At 48.7% G+C, this 19718-nt stretch overlaps 1 protein-coding gene and 1 long non-coding RNA gene across 4 annotated transcripts in view; one reads left to right on the top strand and one right to left on the bottom strand.

Moving 5' to 3' along the window:
• The window catches only part of LOC107000450 (uncharacterized), a 60350-nt gene that overhangs the window by 29207 nt on the left and 11425 nt on the right, over positions 1 to 19718 (top strand). The gene's annotated exons all lie outside the window — the stretch shown is intronic.
• PDYN (prodynorphin) lies at positions 1891 to 17812 on the bottom strand. Of its 3 annotated transcripts, none has more exons than XM_015149347.3 (4): positions 17017 to 17812; positions 15650 to 15709; positions 6043 to 6190; positions 1891 to 4071 (listed from the first exon to the last, which is right to left on the bottom strand). In XM_015149347.3, exons 3-4 carry the CDS (start codon positions 6169 to 6171, stop codon positions 3439 to 3441), a joined length of 762 nt encoding a protein of 253 aa, XP_015004833.1. In that variant the 5' UTR covers positions 6172 to 6190; positions 15650 to 15709; positions 17017 to 17812; the 3' UTR covers positions 1891 to 3438.

The raw sequence follows: 19718 nt of genomic DNA, 5'->3' as shown, positions 1-19718 counted from the left end.
GACTCCATACCCTAGGAGGTCTAGCATTCGTTTGCTCTCCTACTGGGATCCATGCTCCATTTTCCTCTTGAGAACAACCCACTTTCTTCCCCACTATTTCGAGTGGGGTCGAATCCATCCCTGGCTCCAGTAGTGTCCATATGATTCAGTTCTGACCAAACAGAGCATCACATCCATCTGTCCACAGTGATTGGCATGAGCGCAGGATGGGACACATGACCCAATTGAAGCCAATGAGATATCATGAAACTTTGATTGAGATTGCAGTAAAAATAGCATGCAGGTATAACCCAGAGTTTCTGCCAGTCATCTTAAAAGCACACAGAACCTTAGAATGAACCCAACACAGAGGAGAAGAGAGCCTAGGGATGCAGAGATCGTGATGTCCTTATTGAGTCCCTTGATCAAACTCTATCTGAAGCTAAATATCCCTGGATTTTTAAATTTATGTGATCCAACAAATTACTTGGGTTTTGTTGTTGTAGTCTCTTTGTTTAACCCATTTGAGAGAGTTAGGAGTCATTTGTTTTCAAGTGGCAGACAGTTCTTCCCTGGAGAATCTCCCAGGCTAGTGACAACAGGATCGGGACTCAGTGGGTAAAAATAACAGAAACCTGAACTTCAACCTAACATGAAGATGGAACTTTCCAACACTGAATCATTGAGGAATAGGAATATGTTGTGAAATACAAATCAACAAAAGTATTCAAGCAGATTAAAGTTTCCTATCAATGTGTCAATTTTGGCACAGGGTAGGTGGATGGATAAGATGAACCCAAGCCTTAGGTTCCTTCCATCTTGATAAGCCTATGAATATGAAGAATGACACAGTCCTCAGAGAAGGATTTCCTAAATACCCTAGGGAGGTTTCTCCTCTACCCTTGTTATCCTTTATCTCCACATCCCAACTATTTCCCAATAATTACCATTATTTTAAATGTTTGACTTATATTTTTGTCCCTGTGTTTGTCTCCCCTACTAGACTGTTAGTTCCATAACAGAAGACATCTTGTCCATTTCATTTTTCTGTACTTCCACCACCTAGCAAAAGGCCTGCCAAACACAGTAGACCTTTAATTAAGAGTTTGTTGAATGAATGAGAGAATGAATGAGAGCTTCCTCACTCTGCATTTTCTATGAAGTCACTCAGAAAGCCAATGTCCAAATGGAACCCATGAGGTCTGTAGCCATTAAATCTCACATTCATCCTATTTAAAGACATCTCATTGACAACATTTAATGTAAAATGTCATTTTAGTAAAGGACATTATGCCACCCAAGGGCTAGAGCATCCTCCATCCTTAATTCACTCATCCTTGTCTAGGAACATGTGTCTATCTCCTGTCCTGGTCATCCAGCATAGAAAACAGCCCATGGGAATTATGTGGGATGCAGATTCCCTCTGCAGCACCTCTCCCCACTCTCCTCATTGTGGTGCTCAAGGCTCAAGCTTTGTCACCGTCCCTTAAGACAACGTAGGAAAGAAAACTCACTTACTGAGCACCTACTGTGTACCAGGATCTTTGCATATATGAGCTCATCTAATCCTCACAGCGACTCTACAAAATTGGCACTATTAGTCTTTATTTTATGGAGGCAGGAACTAAGGCTGAGAGAAACCAAATGGCTTACTCAAGGTCGCACAGATCCAATGTTCCAATTTAAAGCTGTGACACTCCACAGTTTTTGCTCTTTCTGTTATCCCACACTTGGTTTTCCAACCTGGATATGTGTGTGTGTGTGTGTGTGTGTGTGTGTGTGTGTGTGTGTGTGTATGTGTGTGTGCGTAACTCTTCTTTATTTCCAGCACTCTTTTCTGCAATTTTTTTTCTCTCTGAGGACTGAGGCTCACACACATGTGCACGTGCATGTACACACACACCCACCAAGTCATCAACATCTTTCTTTTATTTATTGTACTGGAGGAGCAGGAAATTACACAGGCCTATTAAAGACTAAGCAAATTCCAAGTAAATTGCATAAATGGGATTTTTTTAAAGCACACAAAATAACTCTGAAACAATCTATCCATTTCAGAACATCATCAGATACCTGGGGACTGCACATGACGAGATGTGTTCAGCAGCATCTTACACAAATTATCCAAACTCAAGCCTGTTTCCTCTCCTATCCAGTCCCATCTCCTGGACCCACAAACCAAAAAAGAGTGCCTGGGAATGAGAGAGCAAAAGAGAGAGAGACAGAGAGAGAGGGCTTTGATTGAAACCAAGACATCGGGACGTCTCTGTCTATGAATCAGGGTTATTTGAATCAAGGGAACTCATTTGGCCTCAAGCACTTAATCATTTTATTCCTCTTTCTGGTTTTATTTTGAGACATTAAGAGGAAAGAAGCATCATGGGGACTGAAGAGAGCCTTTTTCTCTTTCTAGCTGCTGCTTCTGGAGTCCCTTACCCAATGCCCAGTGCATATGTTGGGCCAGATGGCTTGGACTCTTGGCAGCCAATTCAGCTGCTCAAGAACATGGTCGTGCTTAACTTCATCAACTTGACTCTGCTTCAGTTCACCATGGAGTAGAAGCATGATACCGATCAGTTTAATTAGTTTAATGAGGGCTGAGGGAACTGGTCCACATTTTGAGTTTGTTGCACAGAACAAATTGGTTTGCCTTGCTCCCTCCTTGATCATTTAAGCATTCAAGAGGCTGCTCTCAATCATTTCCTAAAGGGGTTTTCACTCGCTTCTGTAAGGAGTACCAACATGACTGGGAGTTCAGGAAGTCAGTTCTTCAAGAGGTTCTTTTCTGAACAATGAAGACTCAGAGTACACTAACTAAACATTAAACCCACTAGAAGACTGGACCCTCTGCTGTAAGGGTTCCTGATCCAATATAAGGCAATGTACCTAAAGCATAGTCCCCAAAGTGGGGTGCACAGGAGATCTTTTGAGATTTGGGAATATAATGTCAGGATTTCTGTGTATGATTATTTATCTTATGTTAAAGCTCTACTCTTTGTTTATGATGCGTATACTATCTGCATGAGGGAGCATGCTCATATTTCTTCTGAGAGGGGCATGTGATTGGTTAAGTTTGGAGATCCTAGACCTACAGGTACAAAGAACAGGTCGCTCTGGTTCCCTGGAATTGAGGAGTCACGAGAACAGGTTGGAAGGACTGAGATCACAAGCTGCTGCTGCTGCTGCTGCTGCTGCTGCTGCTGCTGGTAGTTTTAGAGTTTAGGCATCTGAGCCAAGCATTAAGCCTGTTGTGGGGAAGGGACATCCACCCTTCCCCATCACAGACCCCAGAGAAATCCCGTACTCCCAGGCAGGAGAGAGCAGGCTGGGCTTGGATATTTTGTACACAGTGCTGAGCTGAGCATGGGGAAGGGGCACATACAAGAGGATGAATGAGTGCACTCCAACCTGAAAAGGTGTCAGGGGATGCTCCTGACTCTACTCCATGATGAGAGGTGCTTATGCATCAAAAAGCTCTCCAGAGTAAGCATTCGGATCTTCCTGAGACCGAGTCACCACCTTGAACTGGCGCCGGAGAAAACCACCATAGCGCTTCTGGTTGTCCCACTTGAGCTTGGGACGAATGCGCCGCAAGAAGCCCCCATAGCGTTTGTACAGGTCCTCGTGGCCCATGCTATCACCATCCCCCTCCCCAGCCACCTCTGAGCTCCTCTTGGGGTATTTGCGCAAAAAGCCCCCATAGCGTTTGACCTGCTCCTTGGGGTCCTCCTCAGTGAAATCGAGTGTGCCAGTCTCCATGGCACCATTGTTCAGCTGGGCATCCCTCATCAGCTCAGACTCTGCTCCCTCCCCAAACCCGCCAGAGAGACCCCTGAGCTTCTCCTCCAAGGTCTTGCTCAGAGTGTTCTCTGTTGAGATACTTGGGAGAAACTTGCTTTTCTCCAGCTCCTTCAGGAAGGACCCAGAGAGCTTGGCCAGCTCACTGTAGGGCCCTTCCCCAACCGACTTGCTCCCCAAGTCCCCCTTGTCATTGAGCCCAAGGGTGGAGGGGGTGAAAAAAGACAGAAAGCTCTGGCATCTCTCCCATTCATCAGAGGGCAGCAGGGCAGCCTGGCATTGCAGGGAGCAAATCTGTAAAAGACCCAAAAAGATCACAGTGGCAAATGATTAAAACACATGCACTGCTCTGCCCTAGGCTCCCCTGTCCAGTGTCTGACAAAATAAAAATAAGCACCACTGCTAAGCCCTGGGCTACCCATGTTCATACTCCTGGTGGTGCATAAAGGTAGGGGACTTTGTGCCTGTGAGAAAGAGAAGACAGACTTGGAGAGGTGAAATGGCTTTAGACCCAGGACACATGGCTGTGGGTGGCAATTGCCAGAATTGGAAGTAAGATCTTCCCGGAGTGTTCTGTGTGCTCACCCTTCCCCTTCCACGTCTGACTCCCAGACAGGAAACCCCACCTCCATTAAAAATACAAATTCTCTCCCAGGCTTCTGCAGGTGTGAAGCACGCTGCTAACTCTTGGTAAAGTAGGACAGAGAAGTGCAGAATGGCAGAGAATACACAAGAGGACACAGAAGGGTTTATCAGGCTTGGGGTGGGGGGCAATGGTATCACGTCATAGGGCCATTGGGAGCATTCAATCATAATGACGATGACAATAGCAAAGAATACTGAAACTTGAACCCAGGCCATCCAATGCCATGAGTCATCATGCTTAAACACGGTGCTCTTTGAGATTGGGCATGGCCCATTGTGTGCATCTCTCAGTGACTAGAATTATGTATTAAATAACTTATTTTGCCAGGTGCAGTGGCTCACACCTGTAATCCCAGCACTTTGGGAGACCAAGGCGGGCGGATCACTTGAGACCAGGAGTTTGAGACCAGCCTGGTGGACATGGCAAAACCCCATCTCTACTAAAAATACAAAAATTAGCTGGGTGTGGTGGTGTGCACCTGCAGTCTCAGCTGCTCGGGAGGCTGATGTACAAGAATCACTTGAACCCAGGAGGCGGAGGTTGCAGTGAGCTGTGATAGTGCCACTGCACTCTAGCCTGGGCAACAGAGCAAGACTCTGTCTCAAACAAACCAAAATAAATAACTTCTGGCCAGGTGTGATAGCCCACGCCTGTAATCCCAGCACTTTGGGAGGCCGAGGTGGGCAAATCACTTGAGGTCAAGAGTCTAAGACCAGCCTGGCCAACATGGTGAACCCCTGTCTCTACTAAAAATACAAAAATTAGCCAGGTGTGGTGGTGGGTGCCCATAGTCCCAGCTACTCGGGAGGCTAAGGCAGGAGAATCATTTGAATTCGGGAGGCAGAGGTTTCAGTGAGCCGACATCGCGCCACTGCACTCAAGTGTGAGCTACTGAGTGAGACCCTGTCTCAGAAAAAGTAAATAAATAAATAACTTCTTTCACTATCTCATGGAATCACCTCCATTTTGCAGATGAAGAAACCTAGGCTTAGAGAGGGGGTTCCAAGGTCATGGAGCTAGAAAGGGGCAGAATCAAAGTCTGTGTTCTGTCCCCATTCCCTTGGTACCTCTATTCCAGCCTTTCTGCTGTCATGGGAGAGACACGTGGGGGAGCTTAACTCAAAGCAAAGCCAACAAGGTGGGGCCAAGAGGTGCTAAGGCCCAGGAGAGGGGTCAAAGCTTTGATTCTGTCAGCCAGATCTTTGCATTTAGGGGTGGTGGAGACAGCTCCTCTCATGGAACTGTCTAGATTTGGAGGTGCTCATCAGTCCGAGAATAAGAAGCCCTAAAAAGTCAATCTAGGGCTGCTGACTGCCAAAGTCAGCACCACCTCAGCAATGACACTCCCTGTTGCCAGGCATCACTCTCCCTGGACACTTGAGTCTCTTGTTGTGGCCTGAGTGAACCCATGGTGGTGAGGTCTGGAGTGGGGATAGGAGATGGAAAACAGCAGCCCCTGGTGTCCAGGCCATCTACAGGGCAGGACACCCGCCACCCTGCACAGGTGGGATGGATCTACAGGACAGCACACAGCTGCCAAGGCCTGCAACCTCCCCTCTCTGGGCTCCCTCACCCAGGCCCCAGGACCTGGGCATTGAAGAACCTTGCCTGAAACCTACCAGGGGGTTGATGGGTTTGGGCCCATCCTGGGTCTTTACCGCACACAAGGAGCACCGCGACAGGCAGTCTGCTGTGGCAGAGGGGAACACGAGGAGGCAGGCAGCCAGCACCAGCCCCTGCCAGGTCATCCTGTCTCAGCAATTCCTGCTGGGGAGGAAGAAAGAGAAGATAATGAAATCTGTGATCACCCCTCTGCAGGTTGTGTTCTGAGCCCACAAATTCATCTCTTTAACTCCTGCCCACAGCACTGCAAAGCATTCTGATTCCCATTTTACAGTCAAGAAAACAGGCCCAAGGAGGTAAAGTGGAGGCCCAAAGCCAAGGGTCAAGGAAGGGAATGAGCGCCTACTGTATACCCAGAGCTTTCCTGTACATTCACTTCCAATCTGCACAATACTTCTTCAATGTGGGCTGTGTGCCAGTTTCATTCAACAGATGGGGAAGTTGAGGCTCAGAGCAGGGAAGTGGTTGCACACAGCTAGGAAGTGGACAAGCCACGACTTGATCTGGGTCTTTCAGACTTCAAAACCCACTTTGGCCACCTGCCAAGCCAGAAGATACTTAGTTAAATGCTTTTCTGAGTTCTCCGAGGTCTTTGTCCCTGTGTCCCAGGCTGTCCCACATCAGTCCTTTCGGCTTTGTGAGAGCTCCAGAATTTTTCTCTCCCACTCTAGTACTGTCACTGATCTCAGCCACGGCTCCACCTTCACTCCCTCTCCCTGCTGGCCTCCCCGCCTGCCTCCAGTTCCTTCTTTGATTCCTCCTTCCCATTCTGAAATGCTCTTCCTGGCAATATCAATTCTGTGAACAGACCCATTGGGTGGGGTCAGGCCTGGCCCTTCTGCCTAAATGTCAGGGTACCCTCAGTCCCATTCCTGCAGTCCCACACTTCAGCTCTGGGCTTCAACCACATCAGCTTCTTGCAATCCCCTTAATGAATGCATCAGGCTCTGACCCACCCCCAGGCCTTTGCACATGCTGTTCCCTCTGCCTGGAGAACTCTTCATCTCCTCTTCTGTTACCTGTCATTTAGGTCCTGGATTAGATATTACTTCCTCCAGGCAGCTCTCCCTGATTGCCTAGGCTAGATGAGATGTTCCTCCTTTCTATTCTCCCAGCAGTGTGTGCCTCTTCCATGAAAATCGTCCATGTGAGTCTTCAGGTTTTGGTTCCATGTCTTGTCTTTTTCTCTGAAGTGGTCACTCTGTTCCTCAAATATGCCAAGCTTGCTCCTACCTCAGGGCTTTGCACTTTCTGTTCTTCTGCTGCAGTATTTTGACCTCAGACTTCTACATCACTAGCTCCTTCTTTGTCATTAAATTAGTTGTCATACTGGCAGAGAGGCATTTACTGATCACTATGTGTCTAATGAGGCTTCTTTGGTCTCTCTCTTACATCAGCCTTTGTTTGCATCAGAACACTCCCAGCTCATAGTCTCCTACCTATTTGATGTTTGGTTGTTGGTGGTGGTGTGTACGTTGTGGTTATCACGACCCCAATAGAATGTTAGCTCCTTGAGGGCACAGACCCTGTCTTATTCTCTGCTGTATACCAGCTCCTAAAACCCTGGTCAGCACATCACAGGTCCTCAATAAACTCCTGGCAGATGAATTAATGCTTCATAAATACTCTGTTAAAAGTTATCTGTTTTGCTAGACATGGTGGCTCACACCTGTAAACCCAGCACTTTGGGAGGCTGAGGCAGGCAGATCACTTGAGGTCAGGAGTTCCAGACCAGCCTGGCCAACATAGTGAAACCCCATCTCCTTTAAAAATACAAAAATTTGGCCGGGCGCGGTGGCTCAAGCCTGTAATCCCAGCACTTTGGGAGGCCGAGACGGGCGGATCACGAGGTCAGGAGATCGAGACCATCCTGGCTAACACGGTGAAACCCCGTCTCTACTAAAAAATACAAAAAAAACTAGCCGGGCGAGGTGGCGGGCGCCTGTAGTCCCGGCTACTCGGGAGGCTGAGGCAGGAGAATGGCGGGAACCCGGGAGGCGGAGCTTGCAGTGAGCTGAGATCCGGCCACAGCACTCCAGCCTGGGTGACAGAGCGAGACTCCGTCTCAAAAAAAAAAAAAAAAAAAATACAAAAATTAGCTGGGAAGAGTGACACACACCTGTAGCCCCATCTACTCAGGAGACTGAGGCAGGAGAATCACTTGAACCCAGGAGGTAGAGGTTGCAGTGAGCAGAGATCGTGCCACTGCACCCCAGACTGGGCAACACAGTGAGACTCTGTCTCAAAAAAAAAAAAAAAAAGGTTGTCTGTTTCATAGTCAGCCCTTTATAAATCAGATATCAAGATTCAGGGCCTTTATATTTGATTTATGAGGGCACAGTACAGTTCTTCCAACTGGAAGTGCCTAGTTCCCCTAAGACACCCACCCCACCCTGGTCAGGGGCTTCACACTTGGCCCAGCATGGTCTTTGTAACCCGACACCAACAGTCTACTCTCAGAAATGGCTGTCCTCTTTTCCTCCAACTTCCCCATCCCTGCAAACCACCTTGTTTGCTCAGGTGTTCAGGGTGTTTCAAAGCTTTCACCCCCGGGCCCCAGAACCCCACGCTGTAGCCAAAGCAGGGTCTCTGCGTTAAAGCATGCAGTAGGCTCTCCCACCGGAGCATACTTAATAGTGATCCCAGTCACCATTTCTCAAACCCCTACTGCGCTAAGTTTTTCAATCTATCACCTCATTTATTCCTTCAGGCAAGTGGCCACTTCTGGTCTGGTGAATTGCCCATGTCCTACCTCGATAGTGAGGCTGAGGTGCAAGGCCTGTTCTGTTTGACCCCCTACACTTAATGACTACAATTTCTAGAGCAATTTCAATTCATTAACAGCTGCGCCCTCCGTGAGATCCAAGGGACTTTATATACAAAGCCCCCACTTTATAGACAAGAAAACTGGTGCTCAGAGAGGCTTAGTAAATCTCCTGAGGTCACACAACAATTCAAGACACAAGCTCAGCTCCATGTGCCTTGCTTGAGGCTGGCAAGGTCTGCTCCCCTGAACCAGGGAGGCTCAGTGGAAAAGTCAGGGAAGCAGACTTGTGTCCATCCTGTGTCTTTTCCCCTTGAGTTTCTCTCACGCCCTATCAGCTGCGGACTGGATTACGTTTCCCCACCAGTGAGCCGTATAGAGCAGGCAGCTCATGTTTTCTCTGATATCAGCGATGGCGGCCTGGCCTGTTAGAAGATCAGCAGTGAATTAACCTACTGGGGAGGGGGTGCCTACCACAACATCTAACTCCTGGCTGAAGGCTTCCCACACAGCTTAGCTGCTAAGGTAGGGGACTCACTTTAAGATCTCTTTGTCTCAGGCAAAAATAGTGTTGGCATCCTTGTCTTTCATCCATTAACTTTATATTTATTGATAATTCTGGTTGATCTGATGGTAATTAAGTACCCACGATGTTCTGAGCAATTCTCATGGATTAATTCACACATAGTCACAGAAACTCTACAGCATCGGTGCTATTGTCATGCCCACTTTACAGATGAGGAAACTGAGTTAAAATTCTAGAGCCTGCCAAGATTCTACAGTGAGTAAGTGGCAAAGTTGGGATTTGTACCAGGCTGTCTGGCTCCAGAGTTACCTTCGTAACCGCTGTATACTGCCCAGGCCCCTTCAGTCCCCTCATCTCCAGCCTCCAACTTCTCCCTCCAGGGTCCATCTCAACCTCCACCTGGTTCTGGAGTAGCCTCCAATCTTTCCCTCGTAGACACTTTCCACGTAGCAGCTGGAGGACCCTTCTGAAATGCAGATCTGACTGCACCTCTGCCCTGTGTCCTCTGGCTTCCAGAGGAAGCTTGTCCCTGTCACCAGCACCCCCAGGCTCTCCTAATACCGACAGCTGACATTTGCTAGTGCTCCCTGCGTGCCTGCCCCTGTGCTCAGAACTGTATGTGTCTTATTGGAAGGGGGTCCTTATGACAACTCCATAAGGCTGGGACTCACATTCTCCCCATTCATGGATGAGAAAATGGAGACACAGAAAGATCACATAGTCTGTCCAAGGTATCCCAGCAAGTACACACAAGTACACAGCACCCAGACAGACTGGATGTGAGTTCTGCCCGTCCTGGGCTTGACCAAACCACCTGCAATTTCAAAACAAATGCTCCATGCACCCCGCCCTCCAAGCCTTTGCACACAGGGTTTCCTCTGCCAGGAACATCTCTGTCACGCCACTCATCCACTCCCATCACGCTTTGACCTGGCTAATTCTTATTCATTATTCAAAACTTAGCCTCAGTTGCCTCTTCCAGGAAGTGTGTCTGGATTAGTTCCCTCCTTTGAGATCCCACAGCCTCGTATGCTGGCTCCATCACGAAATGACCACTTACCTGTCTGAGTCCCTTATGGGCACATGGTGGGGGGAGGGGGTCGCTGAGGTGCGAGTGTGTTGTGCTTGAGGATGACAAAGAGGCCAGGGTGGATGAAGGGACGTAAGGGGAGAGACTGGGGTTGAAAAGCAAAGAGGTGGGCAGAGGACGGATAATGCCGGCTCTCACAGGCCAAGGGAGAGTTTGCATTTGATCTAAATGTGACTGGCAGACTAAGGAAGTTTGAGTGATGGATGAATGAATCAATGAATGAATGAATGGTGTCCCAGTACTTCATATAGGGCTAGAATGAGCAGGAGCTGCACACCAATTAGTTATGAAAATAAACAGGCAATATTTTAAAATTAGGAAATTTTACATTTAAAAAAAAAATCTCAATTTTCAATTTGTCTTGAAAAAACAAAAGGCCTGGGGACATTGAGCCTGTATTTCAATATGGCAACAGTCACAGAGGAAGAGCCATGCTGCCCATCACCACCCGCAGAACCACCCGGGGCTTCCCTCACTGCCGAGTACCTGACAGACGTGTGAGTCTGCAGCCCCTGAATTACCCTCTCTAACTTGGAGAAGCAGCATGGGGTGGCGAGGACACAGCTGGTGAGAAAGGACAGGTGGGACCGCAAATGCTTTCCTGACCCCGAAGCAGGATCAGCAAATGGTCAGTAACGTGGGCTCAGGTCTCAGCCCACCACTTACCACCACTTTAGGAAAATGACTTAGCTTTACTGTGCCTCAGTTTTCTCAGCTACAAAATGGGGCTAATAATAATGCTTCAGAGCATGGGCATAGGAATTAAATAAATGATCACATGTGAAGCACCTGGCATGTGCTTGAAGTACCTGGCAACCCCAGAGGTGCATGGTTTTTTAATACCCATTTTACAGAGGGGCAGACTGAGGCCGAGAAAGGGGAACTTGCTCGTCCAAGTTCCCCTGGACTCATGAATGGGGGAGTTGGGCTCCTGTCCAGATCCCTCTGGGTTTAAAGGCGACCCTAGTAGAGACACATTTGCCCTCACAATTTCACAGGTGATCCTATTTCCTTCCTTTTATAGGATAAATACTTTACTGAACAATGTCAGATGGGCCCCGGGAGAAGCATTTCGACCTTTCTGATGGGGATTTGCCAAGGAATGGAGCTGGGAAGTCATACATGAGAGAGAGCCCTGCCTGCCTATCATGTCCGCTTAGGGATGGGCCAAGGAGGAAAGGAACTTGGTCGATCATCCGGATGAGAAGTGGGAAGCAGGACCCCTCGGTGAGCGGGAGGCGTGATGTCAGCGTCTCACCCTGATGGAGGGCCTGCATGGTGTTCTTTCACAGACTTGGCCGAGGACCCGGAGGCCGCACAAAGCAAAGTCCTTTGCCCTTGGCAGTTTGTGAAGCTTTATCTCAGCCGCTACCTCGGGTGCTTTGTAACAGCCCAGTAGGGGAAAGAGGGGCTGTTGGGGCAGTGGGGTGATTCTCCCCTAACAGGAGGGGTTGTTTCAGACTCACCAGCCTCCCTAATTGCATCAGCCAATTCCTTCCGTAAATCTCTTTCTGTGGATAGGCACACCTTGTTGGTTCTGCCTCCCTAGAGAACCTTGGCTAATGCAACACCCATGCCCCTTTGTTTGCATCTATGTCTGTGGTTGTTTTCATGCTGCAAAAGCCGTGTTAATTGTTGAAACAGAGACTGTGGGGCCCAGAAAGCCCAAAATATTTACTCTCTGGTCCTTTACAGACAAGGTTTGCTGACCGTACTTTCACTGGTTTTATAAACATTTTATGATTCTAATAGTTTTAAGCTTACTTTCTTGAGTCCTCAGGCATGTGAACATATTCTCAAATAATAAAACATTTTTTATGTCTTGCTAGTGGATGGATCTCTCACCAGGAGGTCAGGTAGGTTTCCCGATGGAAAAGGCAGGAGGCAACTGGCCCTGTTCTTCAGCCTTGAGCCCTTTCTAGTTGCCTGGGCGCTCTCCCGGCAAATACTGAGAGGACCTAGGGAGGCTTGCCATGGGATTTTCCTTTCCCTTGAGAGGGAAAGGCATGGGCTCTGCGGTCATTTGGTACCACCTCCTCCACAAGCCTCACAAGCCTCAGTCTTCTCATCTGTAAATGGGGTATATCATCTTCCTGCACTGAGACAGCACCGCTTAAAGGGCCAGCACAAAGTAGACGCTCTCTTCACCCAGGGCCCAAAGTTCCTTGAAAGGGAATGAACTTTTTGACCTCTTGGCTCCTCGATGATATTTCTATATTGTAGTCAGCTGAGGGCTCAGAGGAGCCGCAAGCATTTTTATTTAAAAAGCCAGCATGGAATAATAATGGCTTGATTTAACATCGCAATTATCTCTGTGAGCACTTTAGCGCATATGATTATCCCTATTTGATGAAAGAGGAAATGGGAAAAGGTAGAAATGAAGTCACTTGTTTAAGGTCACATCATGAGTCAGGAGGGAAATGGAAACAGAACTCCAGCCTCCCACACCCGAACCAGGACTCCCACTAAAGAGATGGCATTGTTTCAATGACCCTCCAATGACAACCATCCTAACAGCCAGCAAGGACTGAGACGCTGCTCTGCACCAAGCACCGCGCACTCCAGCTGCCTCCTGTGGACGCTACGGGGCAGGGGCTCATATTACAGGCTTGGGATCCGGATGGGAAGGTGAGGACCAAGTGATAAAGTACCTCTCCGCGGCCACAGAGCATGACAGAGCTGGGACTCTGAGTCCATCGCATTCCCCATTTAGGGTGTAACTCTGAGAAGAGACAAGCTCTTCGCTATCCACTTTATCTCAATTATTTCTCTCTTCTCTTGAAGAGAATCCAGTGGGTTGGGAACTACGAGTTCCATTTCCAGATGGGGAAAACAGAGGCTCAGAGAATCTAAAAGACTGGGCCAAGACCAAGAAGCAAGGAAACAGCAGAGTAAGACTTCAAAGTCAGTCTGCTGACTCCATGCCACAAACCATCCCGAGGCCTAAATATGTCTCAACCGTCTTTCAGATAACCTCCCAAACTCTCCCACTCCTGATGTTGAAACCATTTCAGGAACTTTTACCCCACACTCAAAAGTATAAAGTTCACCCTTGTGGGTCTCCAGGAGGTTGGCAAAGGGAGCCCCTGAACTTGAAACAGTGGTGTCCCTTGTTAGGTGTTAGCGTCATAACAGAAGATGAATGATCAATGAGAAGGAAGCTTGGGTTCTGAACAGAAAGTAAACCCACCCTTTAGCCTGGCAAAGATCAAAGCACAGAATTGGACGAGGGTCCCATTTGGTGGTCAGCTGCATTTGCTGTGCGGAGACCAGAGGGAAAGACGGCCTTGCAGGCGATGGTCCTGGTGGGATCACTCACTGCATATTTAAAAGAATGTTTTTCAAGAGCAAGGCTTGCATGGAACCGCCACCCTTTTTGTTTTCTGGTGCAATTAAGGGATGGGGAGAAAGGCAAAAAGAGGATGAGCTAGAGAGATATGGAGATGAAGAGACACAGAGAGAGAGAGAGACATAAAAAGAGTTAGAAACAGAGACACAGAGAAAAAGACATGGGTCCAAAAGAATGGCAGAGGTGAGACCTGCACACACAGAAAAAGAGACCAAGATACCAGGAAAAAGCAGAGAGGTGGAGGACCATGTGGGAAAAAAACACAAGATGAGACATACAGATGAGGAGAGGACAAATAGGAATAGAAGGGGAGGGGATGAGGAGGAGGGGAAGAAGAGGGAAAAGAGAGAAGGGAAGTGAAGAAAATAAGAGAGAGAAGTGGGGAGGGAAAGAAGATTTTGATTCAGGATGCTGACCTATTGTGTGAATCACAAACACCAATTCTCTCCCTCCTGCTGCTCTCTGAGTCTGCCCTTTGTTCCTAGGGACCAGTGGGCAAGAGACCCTGCCACATAATAACTGCTCAGTAAACCGTTGTCAAGTTAAATCAAATTGTCCAGGAATAGGACAGGGACCAAATGGCAGTTCAAGCCAATGCATCAACAGATTGCCTCGGTGCATATGTCTGCAGCTTGTGGCCAACCGCTCTGGCCAGTGGGATGACCTGGATGGACTCCAGGAGGAGCCCCCTGAGCCAAGCCATGTGCCTCATGGACCTGGGCCATTGTCCTCCTGCCAGAAGCATCAGTTTGGATCCAGCCTGGGAGGGACTGATGAGGCTGCGCTTCAAAGCACTAACAGACCTCACTCCATATCGAGCGTCTGATCCTGGGCTTACCTGGGTGTCTCCAGCCGATGTTTACTGCCTACCACAGTGACCAGCTCTGTCTCAGTGAAACAGGTTTATCACTTTGTCGGACCCAGCAAGATTAGCCAACAATCGCGGGCTGAGATGAGTGAATACGGTGAGAGAAATCAGCTGTGTAACCACACTTTCTCAGGCATGCATTGAAATCGAACCAGTAACTATTGATCTCTCTTACCATGATGGAAGAGACCTAATAAATACAACAATTGTGCAGGAATGACCCAAGGAGGTGGGTAGTGGGAGGGGGAGTGAGGGAGTATCGATCAAAAAGAGACTTCATGATCCTGATGCAGCAGATGAAATAAAAAGTCTTCTGTTGGGATGGGGAGGGGAAAGGAGCACCAGCCCCACAGATGACAATTTTAGACGTTAGATCATATTTCCTGGACATAGCACACAGCATGATGGAGTGGGATGATCAGCGATATGATAATCGATAGAGAGAAAGGTCCAACCTCACCACTTTGTAACAGTGAAAATCTGAGCAGTCATACCAGTATTTATTGAGCACCTACTGAATGCCAGGCATATTGCTGTATCCCGTGGAGGCTTGCAATAACCTTAGGAGGTGAATATTATTATTATTCTCATCATACAGGTAAGGAAAGTGAGACTCAGGGAGGGACTGCTACTGTTCCAAAGTCACACAGTAAGTGAGTGGTAGGATCTGGGATTTCAGCCCAGCACTGTTTCAGGTGTTGTGAGACACACGTGTAGATGACAGATGGAAAATTCCTGGCTCCCAGGAGTTACTTCAAGAAACCTTAACTCCTTCCACGTGTTTTAAGATGGCAAATTTCTCAAATAGCCCCAGAGCCAATCCCTTTGCCTGCTCCCTTAAAATGTGCTGCTTTCTGCCACAGAGCCTCAGGAACCAGTGTGACATCCCCCTCCCAGCTGCCAACAGAGACATAGGATTTGCCTGCCACCTATCACAGCTGGGGCAAAGCAGTGGGCTTGAGATCCCGTCAGTGAACGCAAACCACCCCCAGGCAGCATAACTCACCGGCTTAGGCTGCTGCAACAGCTCCCCCCACGCAGATCTCAAAGCCTGGAGATAAATGACCTGCAAAAATAGAACAAAGGCAAGGTGTGGTGGGACTGGGGGGAGGAGAGGAAGGGAAAAGAGAAGGAAGGTACCACAGCAGGGTGGGAGTGAGGCCTGGGGTGAGAAAGAACAGAAGAGGATGGACACTCTGCAGTGCTTTGCAATGGATCTCGACTGGGATGCCTGTCAAATTAGAAAGGCAAGCCTTGTGTATTTCAGCAACCCTTGGAAGAAAGATGATAATGAAGACTTTCAGTCTGTGGGAGGGGAACTGAAATCAGATCCAATAATCGAAAGAGCTTGTTTCCCCTGGGAAGCCTGGAGACTTAATTAAGTAATGTTTGTAGAGCTTGAAGGGATTCTTGGATCCCCAGAAAAAAGTAAGCAGTTGCAGAATTTACTCTTCAACCTTGGAGTAGTCAGCAGGCTTTTTTTTCTTTCTTTTTTTCTTTTTTTTCTTTTTTTCTTTTTTTCCCGAAGCTCATCAGCTTTTTGCTAGAATCAAACTTTGAGACCCGGTACTTTTCTGAATATGGATCTCTGGACCAGCGAGCAAATGGCTTTCCCTTTGAGCTTCCTCCTGGCCTTGGACTCCTCTGGCTGTAATTAATAGGGGAGCAACAAGTCCTTTCCAAGTAAAATTGACAAGCAAACGCCTGCTAAGCCTGGGCCTCCTGGCTTGTTGTCACTCCCTTTTCCCATTCCCTTCCAACGAAACACCCCCAAACTTCATCCTGTATCAAATTCCATCGAAAGAAGCCACTCAAACCAGCACACTGTCAGCAATTAAACACAATCCGAAAAGAATGAAAAGGCCGAAACTGGCTGTACATTGATGTACATGTTATGTGATAAATGCCAGAGCCTTAGATCTCATTAATGTCCCCAAGCCCTTGTTCTCTAAGTCCAATGAGAATCATTGACCTTTAAAATCACCCTGATTAGTGAAACCTCTCACTTCTCCCACCCAGGGTGTCCCATTCCCCCCCCCCCAGATCCTGGGAATGGCATGGGAACTGCTGTGTGGGAGACTGCAAGGGGAAGGAGACCCTGGAGCTAAGCCATAGTGTGGTCCTCTTGGGAGACAGCTCACCACCTGTTTAAGCTAGGACTGTGCAGAAAGGGAGATTCCAAACAGCAGTCTCTCACTGGTCTGGCTTTTGTGAACTAGCCTCCTAACTGTAACTACCTTTGCTCCTTTGCTAGATAATCAGACCCAAACCTAAAATCCCCAGCCCGACCTCCCACCATCTCTAGGTCCAGAGGACCAGGAATAAGCAAATAAAACCAAGAGATAGAATTCCAGTGCCCCCTCTGGATATTACCTGTGCTCTGCTTTGTCCCTGGGCAGCTTCTGGCTGAGCAGGTCGGAGGTGGCAGGTGGCCGGTCCAAGGCTCAGGGGCCTCCCTGACTCCGGCTTGGGAGGAGGTGCTAAATAGGCAGCTGTGAACACCACCAAAGCCCCTTCGAATGGCAGTTCTGGTGCCTCTTCCCCTCTTTTATGGACGACAGCCTCCCCTGTCGCTCAGCCCTTGCTGAGCACAGGCTGCTGGGAGCCAATGGGGAAGTGGCTGAGAGCAGTCAGAGCGCAGACCCCCAGGCCCTTCAACTCGAACTCCCTGGGCCCGACACAATAGGCTTCTCTTCGTGACAGGGATGTGGAGGAGGAAGGCAGCCGTGTTGGGGAGGGGGGGCGGATTCTGGGTGTAGTGCTGTTTGTCACTTGAAATCCGGCCACTTCAGTATTTGATGCGTTTCTAGGAGAGTGTCATAGAAAAAGGAGACAGGGAAGGACAGAGACAGAAGAGTTAGAGAAAGAGAGAGAGAGAGAGAGAGTCAGAAAAACAGAGAGAATCAGAAATGGAGAAAGAGGCAATGTCGGACCTAGGGAGTGTTACAAAGGAGGGGAGAAAGAAAGAAAAACAGAGACAGAGAGTGGCAGAGATAGGGAGATGGGTAGAAACACAAGGAGAGAGGGACAGAGCAAGAGAAAAGGAAACCAACCGGGAAGACAGTCAGACTGAAAACACACTGATCCACAGACAGACAGACACGGAGACAGACAGAGGCTGAGAGAGTCTTCTGATCATGGAAGACAGTGGGGAGATGACAGCCGAGTCAGCAGGCACGTGCGTGGCCCGGTGTTGTGTGCCGTGGCAACTCTGTGTTGGCTGGTGCACGCGTGTGCTGGAATCTTTTTGTGTGTACATTTGCCTGCAAACAGCATTCAGCTCTGGTACATGCCTGAGCTGGTGCCAGGCACACTAGCCCTGGCAGAAGCACAGCTCTTCCCCGACAGCCAGGAGCTGTAGTTTAGTTTTCTTTGGCGGCAACACAAAATGAATAGCAGGAAAAACCCCTCAAAATATGGGCTGCAATGTGCCTCAGCACACACTCTGGGTGAGAGACGGACCCACCTAGATATACCCTTGGCCTGGACCAGTAGCAGCTTGAAGGTAGCACTCCTCACTGCTACTAAGATCTTCCAGAACATAGGGGTCTCTGAGTTTGGAAGAGAACATGCTTCTCTTCTCAGTCAATAGCAGACAGTTTGTGGTGGGAGGCACAACTATTTCAGAAGTCTGGCAGGGCCGCCCATCTTGTGGGCACCTGGCTGTACCAGGCAGTTAGCTAGAGTCGTCAGATTCAATCCTCATGACCTAGTCAGTTGGTTAATATTATCCCCATCTTACAGATGAGAAAACAGAGGTTTGAGAGCTGAGAAACTTGCCTAAAGACACACAGCAAGTCATCTAGCTAGAATCCAGTCAGGTTGACATGTCCTCCAAGTTTCTGCCCCATCCCTTGCCTCTCCCCAGGTTTGAATCTGCCCACACTGAGGGCTGGGGCCAGTTTCCTTCTCTGGGACTCAGCCTCTCCATATACAGGCTGTGCTTAATGACATTTAAGATGTGAATTTGACTCAGGTCTGCCACTCACTATCAGGGAGACCTTAGACAAGCTGACAACTTCAACCTCTAATTGCTCATCTGTACAATGGGGACAACAGTATCATGGGGCTCTTGGGCTCTTGAGCTCTTGTGAGGGTGAAAGGAGGATGTGTCAATAGCACTTAAAGCAGCTGGTACGGAGCGAGTGTTCTGCTCCCATCATTCCTAATAAACCACATCACTCCAGCTCTGAGGCAGCAGGTTCTCCGGGGCATCCTCCTCTCCCTGCACCTGGCTCATTAAACTCTCACATAAGGGGGAAGGTAGAAGGGGCTGTTTGCTGAGCACTTACTATGCCTCAGACATTTCCACGTTCCATCACATCCTCACAACAAGAAAACCTGTGGTGTAGATCTCACAATGCGTCCTCAGATGGAGAAGGCAGCAGAAGTTCAGAGAGCCCCAGTCACCCAGGGAGGGAGGAGGAACAGAGACCCATCCCTCAGGTCACTGCAGCCCCGCCACACTCCCCTCTGGACCCACAGCCTCACTTTCCTTCTCCTCCCTGTCTCCTCTTCCCGAGGCAGCACAAGGGGTCTGACTGGCAGGTGCAAGCGACTCCTGGTGCCCTAAGGGCAAGCCCCTGCCCAGTGTGTGATAGCCAGTGCACAGGGTCCACAAGCACTTGACCACATCTCAGGCTGGCTTCTTGCATGGTGCCAGAGGACACGGGTGGAGTCTATTTGTTGCCACCCCAGGAATCTGGGAGCCCAAGAGTGAACGTCTTCTTCATCCCCAAGGCCAAAGCCTCACTCCAGCTGCTCTCTATCCTCATTTTTCATTTCCTCCTTCTCCTAATCTCTGTCTCTATAAACTCTTGGCAATAACCTTCGAATACACGGAGACTCTTAGAGAGGGAGTACAATGGCTCCCATGGCTGGCAGTCAGCAGGCACTGGAAGAGCAGAGGAGCAGGGGCCTCTCCTGACTGTTATTCACCAGAGGGAAGTCGGGGCGGTGAGAGTAGAGACACTCGTGGATAATCCTCATTAAGCCATTGATGTTTAATATCCTTCACCCCCTGAGTCTACTGTCGCCTCAAGAGCAAATAGTTCCTGCATTTGCTTTTCCTTTCC

Source organism: Macaca mulatta, chromosome 10 (assembly GCF_049350105.2).
Source record: "Macaca mulatta isolate MMU2019108-1 chromosome 10, T2T-MMU8v2.0, whole genome shotgun sequence".
Classification (NCBI taxonomy): domain Eukaryota; kingdom Metazoa; phylum Chordata; class Mammalia; order Primates; family Cercopithecidae; genus Macaca; species Macaca mulatta.
Note: the sequence above shows the minus strand (reverse complement) of the source record. Positions and strands in the feature narration are given on the sequence as shown.